General features: G+C 39.2%; 1 protein-coding gene across 1 annotated transcript in view; it reads right to left on the bottom strand.

Moving 5' to 3' along the window:
• Nucleotides 1-17,914, bottom strand: part of LAMA1 (laminin, alpha 1) — a 217,941-nt gene that overhangs the window by 17,528 nt on the left and 182,499 nt on the right. The window contains exons 48-55 of the mRNA XM_006868714.1: nucleotides 16,300-16,424; nucleotides 14,876-15,026; nucleotides 13,257-13,401; nucleotides 7,893-8,034; nucleotides 4,927-5,041; nucleotides 4,560-4,730; nucleotides 1,878-2,029; nucleotides 926-1,111 (exon numbers count right to left, since the gene is read on the bottom strand). Coding sequence (XP_006868776.1) covers nucleotides 926-1,111; nucleotides 1,878-2,029; nucleotides 4,560-4,730; nucleotides 4,927-5,041; nucleotides 7,893-8,034; nucleotides 13,257-13,401; nucleotides 14,876-15,026; nucleotides 16,300-16,424 — 1,187 coding nt within the window. The remainder of the gene's footprint in view (nucleotides 1-925; nucleotides 1,112-1,877; nucleotides 2,030-4,559; nucleotides 4,731-4,926; nucleotides 5,042-7,892; nucleotides 8,035-13,256; nucleotides 13,402-14,875; nucleotides 15,027-16,299; nucleotides 16,425-17,914) is intronic.

The raw sequence follows: 17,914 nt of genomic DNA, 5'->3' as shown, positions 1-17,914 counted from the left end.
GCTACATATGTTATAAGTCCCTTTGTTTTGTAGCTCTAGTGACATGCTGTCACTTTCAGAAACACCAAGATGCCCTATCTATTAATAAATCCATGAAGAGACAGCTCGGTGAATATATTATACCAATTCTCACATGGTATCAGATTCTTGACATTGACTATAAGATTTTTATTGCAAAGTTCAAGGACTCCTAAGTGGTAATCTCACAAGGAAGGACACTGAATCCATGAGAGATCTAAGTACTTGCTCATAGTCACAAGACAAGTTAGTGGCCAAGCCAGTGAACCTCAGTCTCCTGATGTTCAGTGCCCATTAGGCACATTCTGGAACCCCAGGAACCAGAACACAGCTTCTGTCCCAGCAACATGCTGACAGAAAGGCCGAGAGGGAGCCAGAAGGAATTCATAATCCATGGGCACACGTTAATCCTCCTCCTGACCATGAGGATAAGGCAGGGGTCCCCAGGGCCAGCTGCACCACACAGCAAGGGAGACATCCAGTTCTTAGCTGTGCAGTATCACTTTTAGGAAAGCCACTGCTAATCTGAAACTGCAAGTAGTCCAGTCGTAAAGCTTTCTTTAAAGTAATAAGCTCAAGGCAAAAGAAACTTACATCATAGATCTCTATATTCTTTTAAAATGTTTGTCAAAATGCATTCTAACCTCTGGAATTTATGGACAGTTCTGTGGAACTAATGTTCAATGATTTTTTTTAGATGTTTGATAGCCAGACCTGATTATCATTGTAATTCCATAAAAGAGACTTGGAGGGAATTTCATGATAGAACAATGCGGTTCTCTCATTATTCAGGACCTTGTAGAATTTAAGCACTCTCAAACCATAAAGTTAGATTGAAGATCAGTGTCAGCTCACCATGATGAGATTAGAAAGTACAAAAAGATGCTGAAAGCACAGCTAAACTTACTCCATGTTAAAGATCAGGTTTTTGATGCAGCCATGAAAGGACTGTCTCATTTTGAGCATAGAAATCATTTTACTCTCTGGAATCCCCCCGATGTACATGTTAGATACATTTATTGTTCTGCTTTCTGCTAATGGGCCCAATTTCATTTCCACAGGACTGGTCTCATCCAACTGGACAGTGATCATTCTAAAAGGTCAAAGAAGAAAACAAAGTAAAGTTTTATAATATACTAAAACAATAACTTCATTTAACATATAATTCCAGCAAGTTATTATTGAATAAGAATAAAAACTTCATGAAGATAATTTTTAACATGACATTGTATGTGAATAAAAAGATAAATTTTAGAAATTAAAATTTACAAGTAAGCATCCTCCAGAAATGAATGGAATGTTATTAAGTATAACTGAATTCAATTGCTTTTTTTTTTGGAGGTTGGGCACGGATTGGTCTTCATGAATCAGAATTGACTGGATTGGTGGCAATGCAAAAAACACAACAAAACAACAATTATTCTCTTACTCATTTACCTAGACAACCCAATGTCAGTAAACTTATATAATTTTTGGCTTACAGGTTTATAGGAAAATATAGAGACATATATGTGTATTCTTACAGAATTATCCAATGTGAAAATGATTCCTATTGGGCTCCAGAAAAGGGCAGGAGTAAGGTGGTTCAATTATGAAAATTCTACAAATATTAACAGCAGATCAAATATTCAAAACAGATTAACTTGATTTCCAAGGAGGGGTTCTAGAAAGGTTATACATTTATTTGGGAACTATAGAACTTTCACTGCTAATGAAAAACTGTAAATGTTACAAATATCACAGTAATTATCCAAACTGTATCACTGTAAAAATGTCCACAGGTTCCTAACAGGAACATTTTGGTGAGTCAATTGTAGCACCATCACTAATGTGCCCACACTTTGCCACACAGACAGTACCTCCTGTTTCTAAGCAGGAAGACGGAGTGCTCTTGTCCATCACTGTAAGTGCCCGTGGGCGAATGCAGGAGAATTCTTCTCAGGCTTGTTCCATCCCCGGAATTCACATGTACTTCGATGTGGCCTTCAATCAGCATGATGGCAAAGAAGGGCTGGGAAGGTTTGATATTAGAGAATTTCCCACAGAAAATTCATTACTGTATGATTTTAAAAATTGTCATCCTATAGAGATATTGTGGGAACTTAATCCCATTGTTCTTAACTTTTACATATTACTTTCTAGTCTACTCCTATAATTTACATTCTGACATCACTAAACATATCAAAAATTTCTATTCCTGGATAGCCTTCATATATATTATTTATTGCTACATTATGTTCCAATTACAGGTAGATGCCTTTTAATTATTTATCTGTGCCTTTATTGATAGAAATATAGATTATTTCTAATTTTTAGTACAGCACATAGTGAACATTCCAACATTTTTGCCTGTAAAATTGTTCCAAACATTTCTAAAAGTGGGTGCCACATTGAAAATAAACATAATAATTTGTATAATAATCAGTCCAGTCCTGCTGTGGAACTGTAGGATAAGCACCCGACTGCAAGGTCAGTAGTTCAAAGCCTCCAGCTGCTTCTTGGAAACCTTACACAGCGTCGCTGTGAGTTGGAACAAACTCAATAACACTAAACAGCAATAACAACATATTAAGACTGATAGACAAAACAGTTTGGCAATTCCTTGAAAAGTTGGATCCTTGCAGAATAACCATATGACCTAGCAATTCCACGCTTAGGCACACAACAAAAAGAAGTGAAAACAGAGATTCAAAGAGATATTTGTACTAAATTCCATAGAAACATTACGGCATAGGCACAATTGACAATAGTTAAAAGGTGGCTCCATTAATGGACAAATGAATAAAGAAAATATGGTGTAGACGTACAGTGGAATGGTATTCAGTCATAGAGAAATGAGGCCCTGACACGCTACCAACTGAGCCAATGTTGCTGACTGGATGGGAACATGCTACGTGAAAGAAGCCAGACATAAGTCACAAACTGTATGATTCCATTTTAACAAAATATCTAGAACAGAGGGACAGAGAGCATTCTGGTGATTGTCACCAGCTGTGGTGGGGGGATTAGTGAGCAGCTGTGAAATGGACACAGAGGTTGATTCTATAGGAATGAGAATGTGTTGGAACTAGGTAGAGGCGGGGCTGTACAACACTGGGCATGTAAGGCCATGGAGATGTTCACTTTAAGATAGGAAGTTTTATGTTAGGTGAATTTCACCTCTGTAAAAAAAGAAAAACAAACACAAAGACTGTTGGAGTCCACAAACCAATCTTAGTCATCATCAGCCTTTTTTACCAAGTGGCTTGTGAAGTAGGTGGACCTACTTTGACCCATAACAGCTGTGTGACCTTGGGCAGATAAACTAGGCCCTCTGAACCTGTTCCTTTCTCAATGTATGGTACATACATAATGTCTGGGACAATAGCTCACTGCCATCAAGTTGATTCTGACTCATAAGAACCCTATGTAGGGTTTGTGAGAATGTAAATCCTAACACAAGCAGACAGTCTCCTCTTTCTCCCACAGGGCAGCTGGTGGCTTTAACCCTACTGACCCTTCAGTTAGCAACCCAACGCTGGTCCCACAGAACAACCAGTGCTCTCAGTACATGTTAGTCGTATGATCTCTCCTTATATTAAGACAATATGTTGTTGTTGTTAATTACCATCAAGTCCATTTTGACTCAGATTGACCCTGTATAGAGTTTCCGAGGAGCATCTGGTGAGTTTGAACTGTTGACTTTGTGGTTTGAAGTCCAGTACTGATCCTACAGAGTCACACCCAGGAGTCCAAAAACACTTTACATTAGCATCCTCCGTAAAGTGCCCTAATGGTACAGCGGTCAAAATGCCTGGTGGCTAACAGAAAAGTTAAAGGTTCAACGCTCCACCAGCTTTTCTGTGGAAGAAAGATGTGACGGTCTGCTTCTAGAAAGATTTCAGCCTTGGAAACCCTATGGTGCAGCTCAACTACGTCCTATAAGGTCACTGTAATTCGGAATGGACTTGATAGCAGTGGATTTGGAATTTGAAAAATGCATTTTAATTATGTGATACATACAAGTTTGGGCAGAGGAGGGAGTAAATATCCCTTCACTGCTGAAATGCAATATAAATATGGAAAGACATCATCTTTTCTCTCGACTCTGATTGCTGGTCCACTGTGCTTACCAAAGGCCACATTTCTTTCTGCTCCTTTCAGTCTTATACTAGATAAAGAAATTCCTGCTTCATGGAGCAGTATACAAAATAACTCTACAGCATCTAAGCACTTGCTGTTTTCGCCTTAGGATGAAAAGTAATAGGCATAAAATGTGGAAGAACTCAGTGAGTTAAAAAAAAAAAATTAGAGGTAGAAAGCAAGTATCTTTTTTTCTTAGTCTCTAGTCAAAGAAGATGCATTATGCAACAAAAAGAGATCACTGATTCACAAGGGAAAGTCACTGAGCACCAATAATTTTTACTTATTAAAAATGCATATCCAGAAACAACTGGAAACACAGCTATCATAGGGTTATGCACAAGTAATTTTCCCTCTCAGGTCCCTGGGGGGTCACTTCCTCCCTGAACCTGTGACTGGTCAGCACTTGAGCTACTTACCATATGGACCTGCCGTCGGCTTTGCTTCTCCATGTCCTCACCAAGGCCAGTCACAATGAGACCACTGCTGTTGGTGGTGGCAAATGTTGCCAACAATTCCGATTCTGGTGACAAAGACTTGGGCGGCAATTCAATGTACCCACCTTTCAAGAAGCTAACACTTCGGATAGGCTGGTCACAAAGGAGATAAAAAGCATCATCAGTTCCTACATGAAGATTTCATTTGCCCTAGCTGTGGCACCATCTGTTTTATCCACGTTCTCTTGTTTATCTACTCCCCTGATTTCTAATTTGTTAATTTTATTAAGGTAAGAAATCAATGGACATTTATAGAAACTCATTTCACTATTGATAAGAGGCTTCATACCTCCAGTCTACAGCCTTTTCTCACTCCGTAGGAATTTCTGAGTAAATCAAAGGTTGATCTAGATATTTCAAGGTTTTTGATACAGCCCACGTAGTTTCTGCTGGTGAGGCCTTTCCTGAAGGGAAACATATAAAAACAAGAAAATCTGATTTCTAAACTCTGTTTTTTTGACAGAATTATGAACAATGAATGTGTAATGTTATAAGATCTGTTTCCATGTGTCATTTGCCAAAAATTATCTAGGCCTCTAAGAAGCCACAAGCTTCGCAGTTCAAGCCCACCAGCTGTCCCACAGGATCGAAAGATGTGACTTTCTGCAGCCTCGGAAACCCTATACAGGGTTTCTATGAGTCAGAAACAACTTCGTGGCACTTAACAGTTATAATGAGGCCACTGCTGTTCTTGGTGGTAAATGTCACCAATAATTCTGATTCTAGTGACAAAGACTTAAGTGACAACCACAAAAGAATACTGATGATGAGGACTATGGTGGTGGTAGTTATGTGCTGTGGAGCCAGTTCAGACTTATGGCAACCCCGTATAGGGTTTCCAAGGTCATGAATCTTACATGAGTAGAGACCCTCATCTTTCTCTCATGGAGTGACAGGTAGACTTGAACTACCAGTTGTTAGAAGCCCAGCTCATAATTCACTCTGCTATGGGTTAAACAAATAGTTTCCTTAGTACTGAAGAAAGGTATGCAATTTAATGAGTTGGCCTAGTTAGATGCTCATCTACACAGACATGCTTCTTGTTATTAAGTGCTAAGTTGGTTCCAACCCATAGCAGCCCTGCAAAAGGTTTCTGAGGAGTGACTGGTGAGCTTAAACTGCTGATCTTGCAGTTCAAACCGACCTTGCAGTCCAACACATTAACCCCCAGTGCCACACAGACACGCATAATAGTAGGTAATATTTTATAAGGATTACAATTTAAATGTGCTCATTAAAGCACAGGCCAATTATAAGAAAGGCAGTGAGTTGCCCTAAGGAAATTATATATAGCACATGAATCAAATACAGTTCATGGAGCAAGTGTATTGCTGTTGTTAAGTGCTGTCAAGATGGTTCCGACTGTATGAAGTGAGTAGTGGGCTTAAATCACTGACCTTGTGCCTTGTGATTCAAACCAACCTTGTGGTCAAGTGTGTATCCTACAGAACCACGTATCATTTCCTAGGGTGTGTGAGAAGTCATAATCTGTTGTCCATATGGAATACTCATGAACTTTGTTTTGAAAGAAGCAACTGCATTTGATGAAGTCTGGGATTACTCAAAACCCTATTTTAGTCTCCAACTCAGTACCACATTTTTCTTACTAGAAGTTGCCAGATTCCTGACTGGAATCAGACTCTCATTTCCAAAATACAGAGACTAGTGAACTAGTAAATTATACTTAAATGCATTAGCATTCAAAAATCACGGGAGTTTGCAGTAACAGGGATTTCTGCTGGGACTCACCTCTTCTTTCCTGTGTTGAGCACTGAACGAGGCACCAGCTGTGAACTATCAAGCAACTACATGATGTGAGGCAAACACCAACCTTTCTGGATCTTGGGTGTTTTTTTTCCATTACATATGAAAAGGCTGCTTCTGACTTTATTCAAGTCCCTTCTAGCATGAAAACCTATGATTCTGTAATGTCTTCCTAGAAATGGAAGTTGTATCCTTTTTTTCCAATATTCAATTGTGTTTCACGAGGTTAAGTACAAATGAACTATGACGCAGCTTGTGGCCACACAAACAACTCCCTGGTCCCACTATAGGAAATTACAAAGAGATTGGTGTTAGGCGATAGAAAGGCATGGCCTGGGGAAAGTGACCAGCTCCCCTGTGGCTTAAATTTATTCATTGCCAAGCTCAGGGATGACTAAAACTAAGGTTAGAATCTCTAGCCCTTGGAACTTCAGAAACTGCTTCGAAGAAACTATGGGGTTAGTGGGGTGGGGGTGTTGGATCTTGGGTTGCATTTGATTGCCTCATGTTAGGACTGTGCATAGAAACTCAGTTTGAAGACCATTGAGCTGAGGGACCCTGCTGGGCATTTGATGATCTCACTCCTTGGAAACTGTCGCTTGACAAAAAACATAGCCTTCATGGCTGCTCTTTCACAGGTTAACTTGTTTGTTTTTTTAACAGTGGCAAAGAGCCTTAGAAGTTAATTTGTTTAAATTTACAAAATGTGCAAAATTACAAAAGTGTAATTTGTCCAAACACTTTTGTAAATGTCCAAAATTACAAAAGTGAGGATTATGGGACACAGAAAGTTTATGTAAATTATTAAAGTCACAAAGCTAAACCTGAGTCACCATCATAAAAGGATTCTGTTGCCTCTCCCTTCTGTCTTCTTTCATGCCACTTGCTAATGCTGGTCTTTAGACTTTCATATACATTATTCATTCTAATCACATGAGGGGGGAAATCCCAGTAAGTTTGCAGAAAGCATGCTTCTGTTTTGTTTTCAAGTTTAAAGAAACCCTACTACTCTAAAATGTCTAGCTAGGAGATGAGGTATGATAGAAAGTTGTTGTTAAGTGCTGTTGAGTCAGTTCTGATCCACAGTAACCCCGTATAAGGTTTCAGAAGAGCAGCTGGTGAAGTTGAACTGTCGACCTGTGGTTCAAACCAACTTTGTGGTCCAGCACATTATCCTGAGCACCAAATATTGCTCAATAACAATTTTTATATGTCCTTATTGTGTAACAACATCAACAAAAGCAGTAAATGTATAATCATTAGCTTAACTCCCGAAGGATTACTTTATTACCCAATTGCTGCAGGTTAATGTGCTGGACTGCAAGGTCAGTTTGAACCGCAAGGTTGGTAGTTCAAGCTCACCAGCTGCTCCTTAGAAACTCTGACACTAAGAGTCAGAATCAACTCGACGGCACTTAACAACAATACAACATAGTAGTGTGAATAAAAGCTGACTGTTAGGGGCACATTTTCTGCAGATGAGCATCATACCTTATAACTCTTGATCTGGGTAATCCACCAACATAAATTGGATCCTTATCTAGGCGATTGAGGTCAGAAGATGCTCCTGGAGCTTCGCCTTGCTTGGTTTCTTTATAACTGGTATTATAGACATCAGTTACAGCTAGGAGACCTAAAAGGAGATGAAAAAGAAGAATTAATGAGAAAATTAAAATCATTTTCTACATTAAATGAAGCTCAACCTTATTCTTTTTCTAGTGTAATTCTGTCAACCAAAGTTCATTTGCAAAGACATGTATTTTACATTCTGCAAATTTGATTAACTAATGGTCTTGACTCACTAATTCCTAGAATATCAATGTTTATGTGTTCCATTTCATTTTTGACAATTTCCAGTTTCCTAAATTCATACTTTGTACATTCCATGTTCCCATTATTAATGGATGTTTACAGCTGTTTCTCTTCATTTTGAGTTGTGCCCCATCAGCAAATGAAGCTCCCGAGTGAGGGCTTTATTCCATTTGTATCATCTCTACATGTACACTGTCAACTCTACATAGATATCCTAGGCATTAGTGAGCTGAAATGAACTTGCACTGGCCATTTTGAATCCGACAACTACATGATTTACTATGCCAGGAATGACAAATTGAGGAGAAATGACATCACATTCATCGACAAAAAGAACATATCAAAATCTGTTATGAGGTACAATGCTGTCTGTGATAGGATAATGTCAATGATCCTATAGGGAAGACCAGTTAATACCAATATTATTCAAATTTACACACCAGCCACTAAGTCCAGTGAGGAGGAAATAGAAGAATTATATCAACTTCTTCAGTCTGAAATTGATGAAACATGCAATTAATATGTATTGATAATTATTGGTGATTGGAATGCTGTTGCAGACCATCCAGACCCGGTCAGGAGTTCGAGGCCCTGTGGGCCCAAGTGTTGCAGACCGTACAGGCCGCAGGCTCTGAGGAACAGACTCTAGCCACCTAGCAGACATAGCAAACTGTTTTTCATCTTAGTATTTAGTTATGTTTATTATTAATTGCATAATGAAACCCTGATATTCACTGATAAATGTAATATTTTCCTAAAAGCCGAGACTGTAAAATTCTAAAGGCAAAGTTTTTCCCCAAAAGAATGCACTCAAAGTAAATTGGGTGGCTCCCCGGTTCTTTGTTCTAAGTACAATAGGATTGCCCTCCCTAAAGTGTTTTCAGGTGCAGCCCTATTCACCCAGGCGTCTCTTTTCCTGAAGACCCTGGGCTGGGCAGCCGACACAATGGGAATCCTCCCAATCCTCCTTTTTCTTCCCCCATTTGAGGCTAGGTGCTCAAAGGTATGTTAATTAAGCTTGAGAAACCAAATTGTGGTCATGAGATTCGAACCTGATAAGTACAATGTAAAGCTGCCTGAATGTCTGGAAAATTACGTATGTTAGCTGTACCTTGCCTTAGTCCTGCCCAGCTTTGTGTAAAGTACCTCCCCTAAATAAAATGGAGGCGCAGAACGAATCCAGGTGCATTACGACTGGCAAGGTGTGTGTTACAGCATGCAGGGGGCTCAGTCCGGCATTGCAACCATACTGCCTGTTTAGCTAAGATGTTTACTATGCAGGATATTATGGCCTTCATGGCTGAGATGTTTGCAATGCAGGATCTGCCTGATGCCAGTCCCGCATCCACTCTGGTTTCGGGGTGTCTCTTTGTCTCTCTCTTTGCGTCTTTGTGTCTCCTCTTTTGCTATCCTTATCGCCGCCAGATATCCCTACCTCGTGAACCAAACACCTATGTCGAGGCAGGTTCCGGGCAGAAAGCAAAGGTTAGAAATAAAAATGAAGGATCAGTAGTTGGAAAATATGCCCTTGGTGATAGAAATGATACTGGAGATTGCAAGAGAGAATTCTGTAAAATCAATGATTTGTTCACTTTAAATACTTTTTTTATGCAGCATAAAAGATGACTATACACATGGTCCTCACCAGATATAATACACAGAAATCAAACTGACTACATCTGTGGAAAGAGATGGTGGAAAAACTCCATATCATCAGTGAAAACAAGGTCAGGGGCAGATTGTAGAACAGACCATCAATTGCTCATATGCAAATTCAGACTGAAGTTGAGGAAAATGAAAACATGAGAAAAAAGTCCATGAGGGCCAAAATATGACTTTGAATATACCCCACCTGAATTTAGAGATCATCTGAAGGACAGATTTGATGCATGAGACTATAAAGACACAAGACCAGACGAGTTGTGGGATGACATCAAGAACATCATACAGGAAGAAAGCAAAAAGTCATTAAGTAGAAAAGAAAGAAGGAAAAGACCAAAATGAATGTCAGAAGAGACTCTGAAACTTGTTCTGCAGTATAGAGTTGCTAGAGCAAATGTTAGAAGTAAGGAGGTAAAAGAGCTGAACAGAAAATTTCAAGTCAACTAGAGAAGACAAAGTCAAATACTATAACAAAATGGGCAAAGGCCTGGAGTTAGAAAAACAAAAGGGAAGAATATACTCAGCATTTCTCAAGCAGACAGAATTAAAGAAAAAATCCAAGCCTCAACTTGAAGTATTGAAGGATTCGCTGGACAAATTATTGAATGATGCAGAAAGCATCATAAGAAGATGGTAGGAATATACAGAGTCACTGTACCAAAAGGAAATGGTTGATTTTCAACCATTTCAAGATGTAGCATATAATCAAGAGCCAATGAATCTGAAGGAAGAAGTCCAAGGTGCACTGAAGGAATTGGCAAAGAACAAGGTACTAGAAATTGATGGGATAAAAATTGAAATCATTCAATGAAGTGAGGTAGCACTGGAGGCACTCACTCATCTTATTACAAAAAATTTGGAAGACAACTACCCTGGCCAACTGATTGAAAGAGATCCGTATTTGTGCCCATTCCAAAGAGAAGTGACCCATCTTAATGCAGAAAGCATCGGAAAATATCATTGAGATCCCATTCGAGTAAAGCTTTACTAAAGGTCACACAGAAATGGCTGCAACCATAGAGAGCTTCCAGAGGTTCAAGCTGGATTCAGAAGAGGATGTGGAGCGAGGATATCATTGTTGATATCCAATGGATCTTGGCTGAAAGCAGAGAATACCAGAAAGACATTTATCTGTGCTTTATTGACTATGCAAAGGCTTTTGATTGTGTGGATGGACAACACTGTGAAGTGTGAGTATTCCAGAACACTTAATTGTGCTCATGAGGAACCTGTATATAGACCAAGAGGCAGTTATTCGAACAGAACAAGGGAACACTGAATGGTTTAAAATTAGGAAAAGTGTGTGCCAGGGTTGTCTTATTTCACCATATTTATTCAACCTATCTGCTGAGTAAATAATCTAAGAAGATAAGTTATATAAAGGTAAAATATGGCATCGGGATTGGAGGAAGATTTATTAACATCTTGTGATATGCAAAGGTACAACCTTGCTTGCTGAAAGCAAGGAAGACTTAAATTACTTACTGATGAAGATCAAAGACTACAGCCTTGGATGCAGTAGCTCAAAAGAGGGAACAAATGCTTACAGAAAGAATCATTCCCACCCCCTCCACACAAAGAGTAGACAGGGATGGGCAACTTGGACATTGGCTACCCAAAATGGGGGAGGGGGGCTACAAAGGTAAGAAGTGACTGGCTTACAAGCTTTCAAGAGGGAACCTAGAGCCAGGGGGTCTGGAGGAAGGCAGCATCTCCAGTGAGTAGTATCCAATCTGTCTAGGCGGAGCTGGTAAAATGAAATGCAGATGGGTCTCTTGTGATACAATAGTGAATAATTGTTATCAGGACTGATTGTGAGGGTTGGAAATGTAAAGATAGATGTTTTATAGTAAGGAAGGGAGTGATTAACTTTCCAGTCTAGGAGAGGAGGTCCCTAGGACCATCAATGGAGAAGAACCGAGAGCGGGATCCTACCCAGAGAAGCAGTGATGCCTGAGATGGAGGCAGAGACGATGACAGTGGAGCGATGGAGCAGCAGGGGACTTTAGATCCAGAGAGGGAGAGCGACTGTGTGCTGAATCTTGTGTGTGTGTGTGTGGGGAATGTAGGGGGCAGGCTTGCAGGGTATACCCTTTGGTTGGTTGATGATGCATGAAGGGGATTGTAACCATGGCAATGAAACGATATACAATAGAATGAATGTAAAACTAATGTTCTCCCATGTAAACTATCATATAATTCACAATAAAACATTAAACAAACAAACAAACAAAAAACCCACAGCGATTGGTATGGATTGCATCTCAATGGAAAGAAAACAAAAACCCTCACCACTGGACCAATAAACAACATTTTTATAAATGGAGAAAAAATTGAAGTTGTCAACGACTTCATTTTGCTGGGATCAACCATCAACACAATCGAAGCAGCAGTCAAGAAATCAAAGATGTACTGCATTAGGCAAATCTGCTGCACAAAACCTGTTTAAAGTGTTGAAGAGCAAAGATGTCAGTTTGAGGACTAAGGTGCACCTGACGCAAGCCATGGTATTTTCAACAGCTTCATATGCATGCAAAAGTTATACAGTGAATAAGGAAGACCATAAAAGAATTGATGCATTTGAGTAATAGTGTTGATGGAGAATATTGAAAGTACCACGGAATGCCAAAAGAACAAATAGATCTGTGTTGGATATCATGTTTGGTAAGGTGGAGGGTCGGATAAAAAAAATGGAAAACTCTCAGTGTGCTGGATTGGTACAGTGGCAGCATCAATAGGCTCAAATGTAGCAACGATTTTGAGGTTGGCCCTCAGTGTTTCATTCTGTTGTGCATAGGGTCATTACGAGTCGGTACAGACTCTATGGCACCTAACAAAAAACAACAATTCTCTTGACTATCAAAGAAAACTGTAAATTCTCGCCATAAAAGTCAACAAATCCAGAATACACACTGTAAGATGACAGCCGTATGTGCACATGAAAATAGAACGGATTTGATTCTTGATTCAAACATTTCTTTTGTAGTTAAGTAAGGCACTTGGAAACATATGCAAATTGTCGTTGTTAAGTACCATGGAGTCAGTTCCACCCAACTCAGAGTGACCCTGTACAGGATTTCTGAGGATCAGCTGATGAGATTGAACCACTGACCTTGTGGTTCAAACCTCAAACTGACCATGAAACATAGCGCATTAACCCACAGCGCAACACCAGGACTCCTATGCAAATATGCAAATACAACTATAATATTCTTTCAGCAAGATTTAAATCCCATTGCTTGGTATCACAAAGGCAACAATGGCTTTCAATAAGATCATCATTCAAGAAATGAAAGTGGATCAAAGAGTGCGGACTTTAGAAAGAGTTCTCTTCCTACTACCAACGAAGCCAACAACCTGATTCGCCATCTATGCACTTACCCTGTCTTCGGTTTCGCTGGAAGGCGATTTTGTACCAGGTCCCATTGTTATAACGTCTGTCTGTAAGAAGAGCAAGAGGTCCTGAACCCAGGTCAACTGTGACTTTAACTCTGCCATGGACCAGCTCAATAGATAAAAAGTCTTTCTGTAAAGATGAGAAAATAGTTACCAATGATGACATCTTTATCATAGATTTCCTTTCCCTTCAAGATAAGGAAGGTAGACACCTTCTAAAGTCAAACTAAAAAAACTGGATTGAGCCAAATAGTCAGAGGTCTAGGCTATAAAACGAAAAATATTCAGGAAGACTTTTTCGAACATTGTTATTGTTAAGTGCCATTGAATCGGTTCTGACTCATAGTGGCCATCTGGAGAGTTTGAACTGCCAACCTTGGGGTTCAAACTGACCTTGTGGTCCAGTGCTTTATCCTACAGACTCACACCAGGACTCCATTACAAAACTGACATAATATGACATCCTATTCATTGTTGCCAAAATCTAGAACTCAGTAAAAGAACTAGAATCTCTTTGTATCGCTTTAATTTAGAATGTGGCACTGTCTTGGTGTAGTGCTATGGGTTGATGCACTGGACTGCAAAGTTGGCTTGAACTGCAAGGTCAAGCTCACTAGCTGCTCCTCAGAAATCCTAAACAGGGGTGCTATGGGTCAGAACTGACTCAACAGCACTTAACAACAACAATAACAATTTAGAGTAGTAAATCAGTGAGTCCTCAAAATAAGAAAACTAAACCACTGAGAGACAGAAATCACTAGCACTGAGAGGCCATAGTCAGATCAGATAAAATAGGAACAAAGAAACTTGTCAAATGGAGTTCAAATCAAGCCATGATGGTCAAAGTGAACACATAAAAACGTATGCTATTTAAACTCAAAATTTAATAACATGTTTAATTAATATTGGCAATGACTAGAGGATTATTTTCTATTTTGTATTCTTCAAAGGTTCTTCAGTAAACCTATATTAATATAATACCCACCGCCATTTAGTGGATTCTGACTCATAGTGCCTCTTTTAAGAATTTCTGAGACTATAAATCTTTACAGGAGCAGACTGTAAATATTTTTCCTGCAGAGTGACTGGTGGGTTTGAACCACTTATCCGTGGTTAGCAGCCCAATGCCTAGCTCAATGCTACCAGGACTCCTTATCAGTATAAGCAATTATTTTAACTGGAGGAAATAACATAACATGTTGTTGTTGTCAAGTGCTATTGAGTCAGTTCTAACTGATAGTGACCCTGTATAGGGTTTCCAAAGAGTGGCTTGTGAGCTTGAACTGCTGACCTTGCAGTTAAAACTGGCCTTGCAGTGCAGCGCATTAACCCACACCAGGACTGTCTAACATATCACAGGGATATATATCATTGTTTTAAAGTGCTGTCCAGTCGGTTCTGTATAGGGTTTTAGAGGAGTGGCTGGCAGATTTGAACCGCCAACATTCTGGTTAGCAGTACAGATCTTATCCTATAGTGCTACACCAGGACACCACACATCTATTTAGTATACTAGTATACACCTATAGAACAGTTATAAAACAAAAATGACCACCTAACCATCTAAATATAAGTAAGGTCTAGTGGCCCATAATGATTCTTACAGTGCCATTGGAAGCAAGGTAGAGAAGTAGCCCGTTAGGTGAGAAGGTGCTGAAGAGCATGATTATCTGTGTCACAGTGGTCCGGAGGGTCTTCTCCATGACAGAATACCCACTCCCATCAAAATGGAATGAGGCATCTTCATTCTGGGGACTGCAGAGCAAGCACAGAAATGTAACCCACACTTAGGAAGGCAGTTAAAGAAACAAGCAATGCATTGGCTGAGTTTGCCCATACAAAATTCCTGGTGGAGCTATTTTATAATTATAAGAGTAAGCTATTAATATGTTAAAATATGATCATCATCTGAGATTAGGCAAGATAATGTTTTAAAAGGGAAAGAAAGCTGATGTAGGCAGTGTCCACAGAGTAAAAGGAAACTTCTTCACAGAATGGATAGCTGCCATAGACATTTCTACTTATCAACAGATTTTTCTGTTGGTTTGTTTTCATTTCTGTGGTGTGTGTAACTCTTTTCTTAATTTTATTGCTTTCAGAATACTTTTTACATAATCACATGCCTCCTTCTGTTTGTATTAACTAAAACATCAGGTAGATTGGAGTTACCATGTATCAAGCTACTAGAAGGCTCGTTTTACAAAAAACAAAAAAACCTGTATTACATTTGAGACAAAATATGGACTTAAAAGAGAATTACATAATTTGGGTCACAGTACCCGTACATAAGTCTTTGCTGGCTTTCCCCCCTTTCCCCATCAACAGGATGACTTGATTCACTATTCATTCATAAAGTGAGTTAATCTGGAACATATAATTATGCTTCTGAAATACTTTTATAGAATATTATCTAGGTTTGAAAGTGAAGCTTAGATTTGGGTATTTTGGGGTATGAATTTGAACTTTTGCCAGTAGAAGAAGTTATCAACCAAACTCAATATCACATTTCAAAGCAAGTCAGTATTGTCAAAAAGCAAAATGATGTCCTTTAACAACAAAAACAAAAAACAGGATCAGTGCCTAATTTTATAATATCCTTTAAACATTTAAGTGATTGTTCATAAGAGTAAAAATATGCTGATACTAGATAAGGAAGTATATTAATGTATTCAAAGAAGAATAAGAAAAAAATGTCATCCTTGGGAGTATTTTCAAAATAAAAATATGCAGCAATTTGCCCAAGATGGGTAAATTATGATTCTTTGAGACAGAATGTTGTTGGAGAAAATATGTTAATTTATGACATGGATTCAAGCATACAAGATATAGCAAAAACAACATTTTTTAAAGGCTACAAATGACTCTCATGCTTCTTTAGTATATAAACCATGTCATATCCTTCACAATAAGATGGGCAATATCACAAACTTGATCAGTCTTTCTGATGTATATGCAAATTCTCTGAGCAGCAATCAGAAGTTAACTGAATAACACACTGCATGTTGAGCAATGGGGAAATGTTACCTACCTTCCAAAGCAGCCATTGCATGTGCCTTCCCGTTCAATGTAGTTCCACAGGCCAATAGAATTTCCATTCAGGAAGGCCTCTCCCATGCAGCCTTTGAAGTGAGTAACCTTCACAGTGGGAGACTTCTAATGTAAACAAACAATAACATCACTCACATATATTTGGTAGTGAGAAAAATGTTCTCTGAGTACATGAAACTTCTCCCTGGGAGCTCAAATCTAAGAGATTCGAATTATGAGAAAGCAATACTCAGAAAAATGGTCCTTCCAGTTTTAAGGTGGGTTCCAACTGGACAAAATACTAAAGATCATCTCAGTACCTATGGTCACTGAAGTGAAGACCCTTTTACAAACAGACCCCCAGAGAACATGGTCAATAGTAAGGACCTACTCGGACTGTGATCTGGGCCTCTTTTCAGAGTACAGAACCAAATCAAGGAAATCAGCTTTATTTGGTGAAAGGATGACTGATGAAGTGAGATGAATATGACTGACACTTCTGTAAGTAAAATGAGTCCTAGTATACAAGTAGAGATAAATCAAAATTAATGTGGAATATTAAAATTTCTGCTTCATCATTGAAAAATGAACCACTGGCTTCTTCTCCATTTCTAGACTTTATTCCTTTACCCTCCCAAACCTTCCTAAGCTGGCATATGGACAATAACTAAGAAAAAATGACAGAAGAAAAATACCAATTAGCAGTCAACACTTTAAGTATATTGTTATATGAAGTTAGTCAAAAGTATTGCTACTGTGGTTCCAGTTCTACTTTCATGCATGGGTTTATTCCAAACCAAGCATGTTTATTCATGTCTGTGTGCTCAGTGGATGGCTGCAGGCAAGTTCTCTCAGAAATACACTTGTTTTAGTCTTGTTTGATGCTTTCAACCCCTCCCCCTCCAAAAAATCACCCCAGTGCCACTGAGTCAATTACAACTCATATCACCCTGTAGGACAGAGGAGAATCTTACAGTTTCTGAAGCAGTACATTTTTATAGAAGCAGACTGCCTCAGATTTCTCCCTCAGAGCTGGTTTTGGGTTGGGACTGCTAACCTTTCAGTTAGCAATCTAATGTTTGACCCACTGTGCTACCAGGGCTCCTTCGTCATAAAAAAGGACCAATCAAAACAATGGCTTTCAATGGGATCTGCTGGGCCACTTAAATTCAAAGCAGGAAGGTCGGCTCAGAGGTTATGGTGACTGTGTTTGGAGATTCCAAAAGGAGTGATCTTGATCAATTTTCTTGAAGGCAACAAGGAGAAGTTTTAATGGAAAGCTGTATTAGTGAGAAAAAGGCCAGCAAAGTTGTGCCGAGGACCTCTTTCCATCATGACAATGCACCTGCACACTCTTCAAGGGTAGAATGGTTGACCTACAAGAATTTCATTAGGAGACGAGAAAATAAGATGGTGGATCAGGTGGAAGTGCAGTGATGAGCTCTGCCAGGAACAACACAGAATACAGGACCAAGAAGTCTCAGGGTATGGTCCTAGTACTCTGAACCACATATAAAGGAATATTTAGAAGGTTGGAAGACTTACAGCTGCGGAGTTTGTGGCAGAAGCAAGAAATCCATTGCTTCCTGGTTTGGGACACTCAGCTGCTCCAGGAG

The sequence above is a fragment of the Chrysochloris asiatica genome, unplaced genomic scaffold, assembly GCF_000296735.1.
Source record: "Chrysochloris asiatica unplaced genomic scaffold, ChrAsi1.0 scaffold00122, whole genome shotgun sequence".
In the NCBI taxonomy this organism is placed as follows: Eukaryota; Metazoa; Chordata; class Mammalia; order Afrosoricida; family Chrysochloridae; genus Chrysochloris; species Chrysochloris asiatica.
This window is presented reverse-complemented; position numbering and strand designations above follow the sequence as displayed.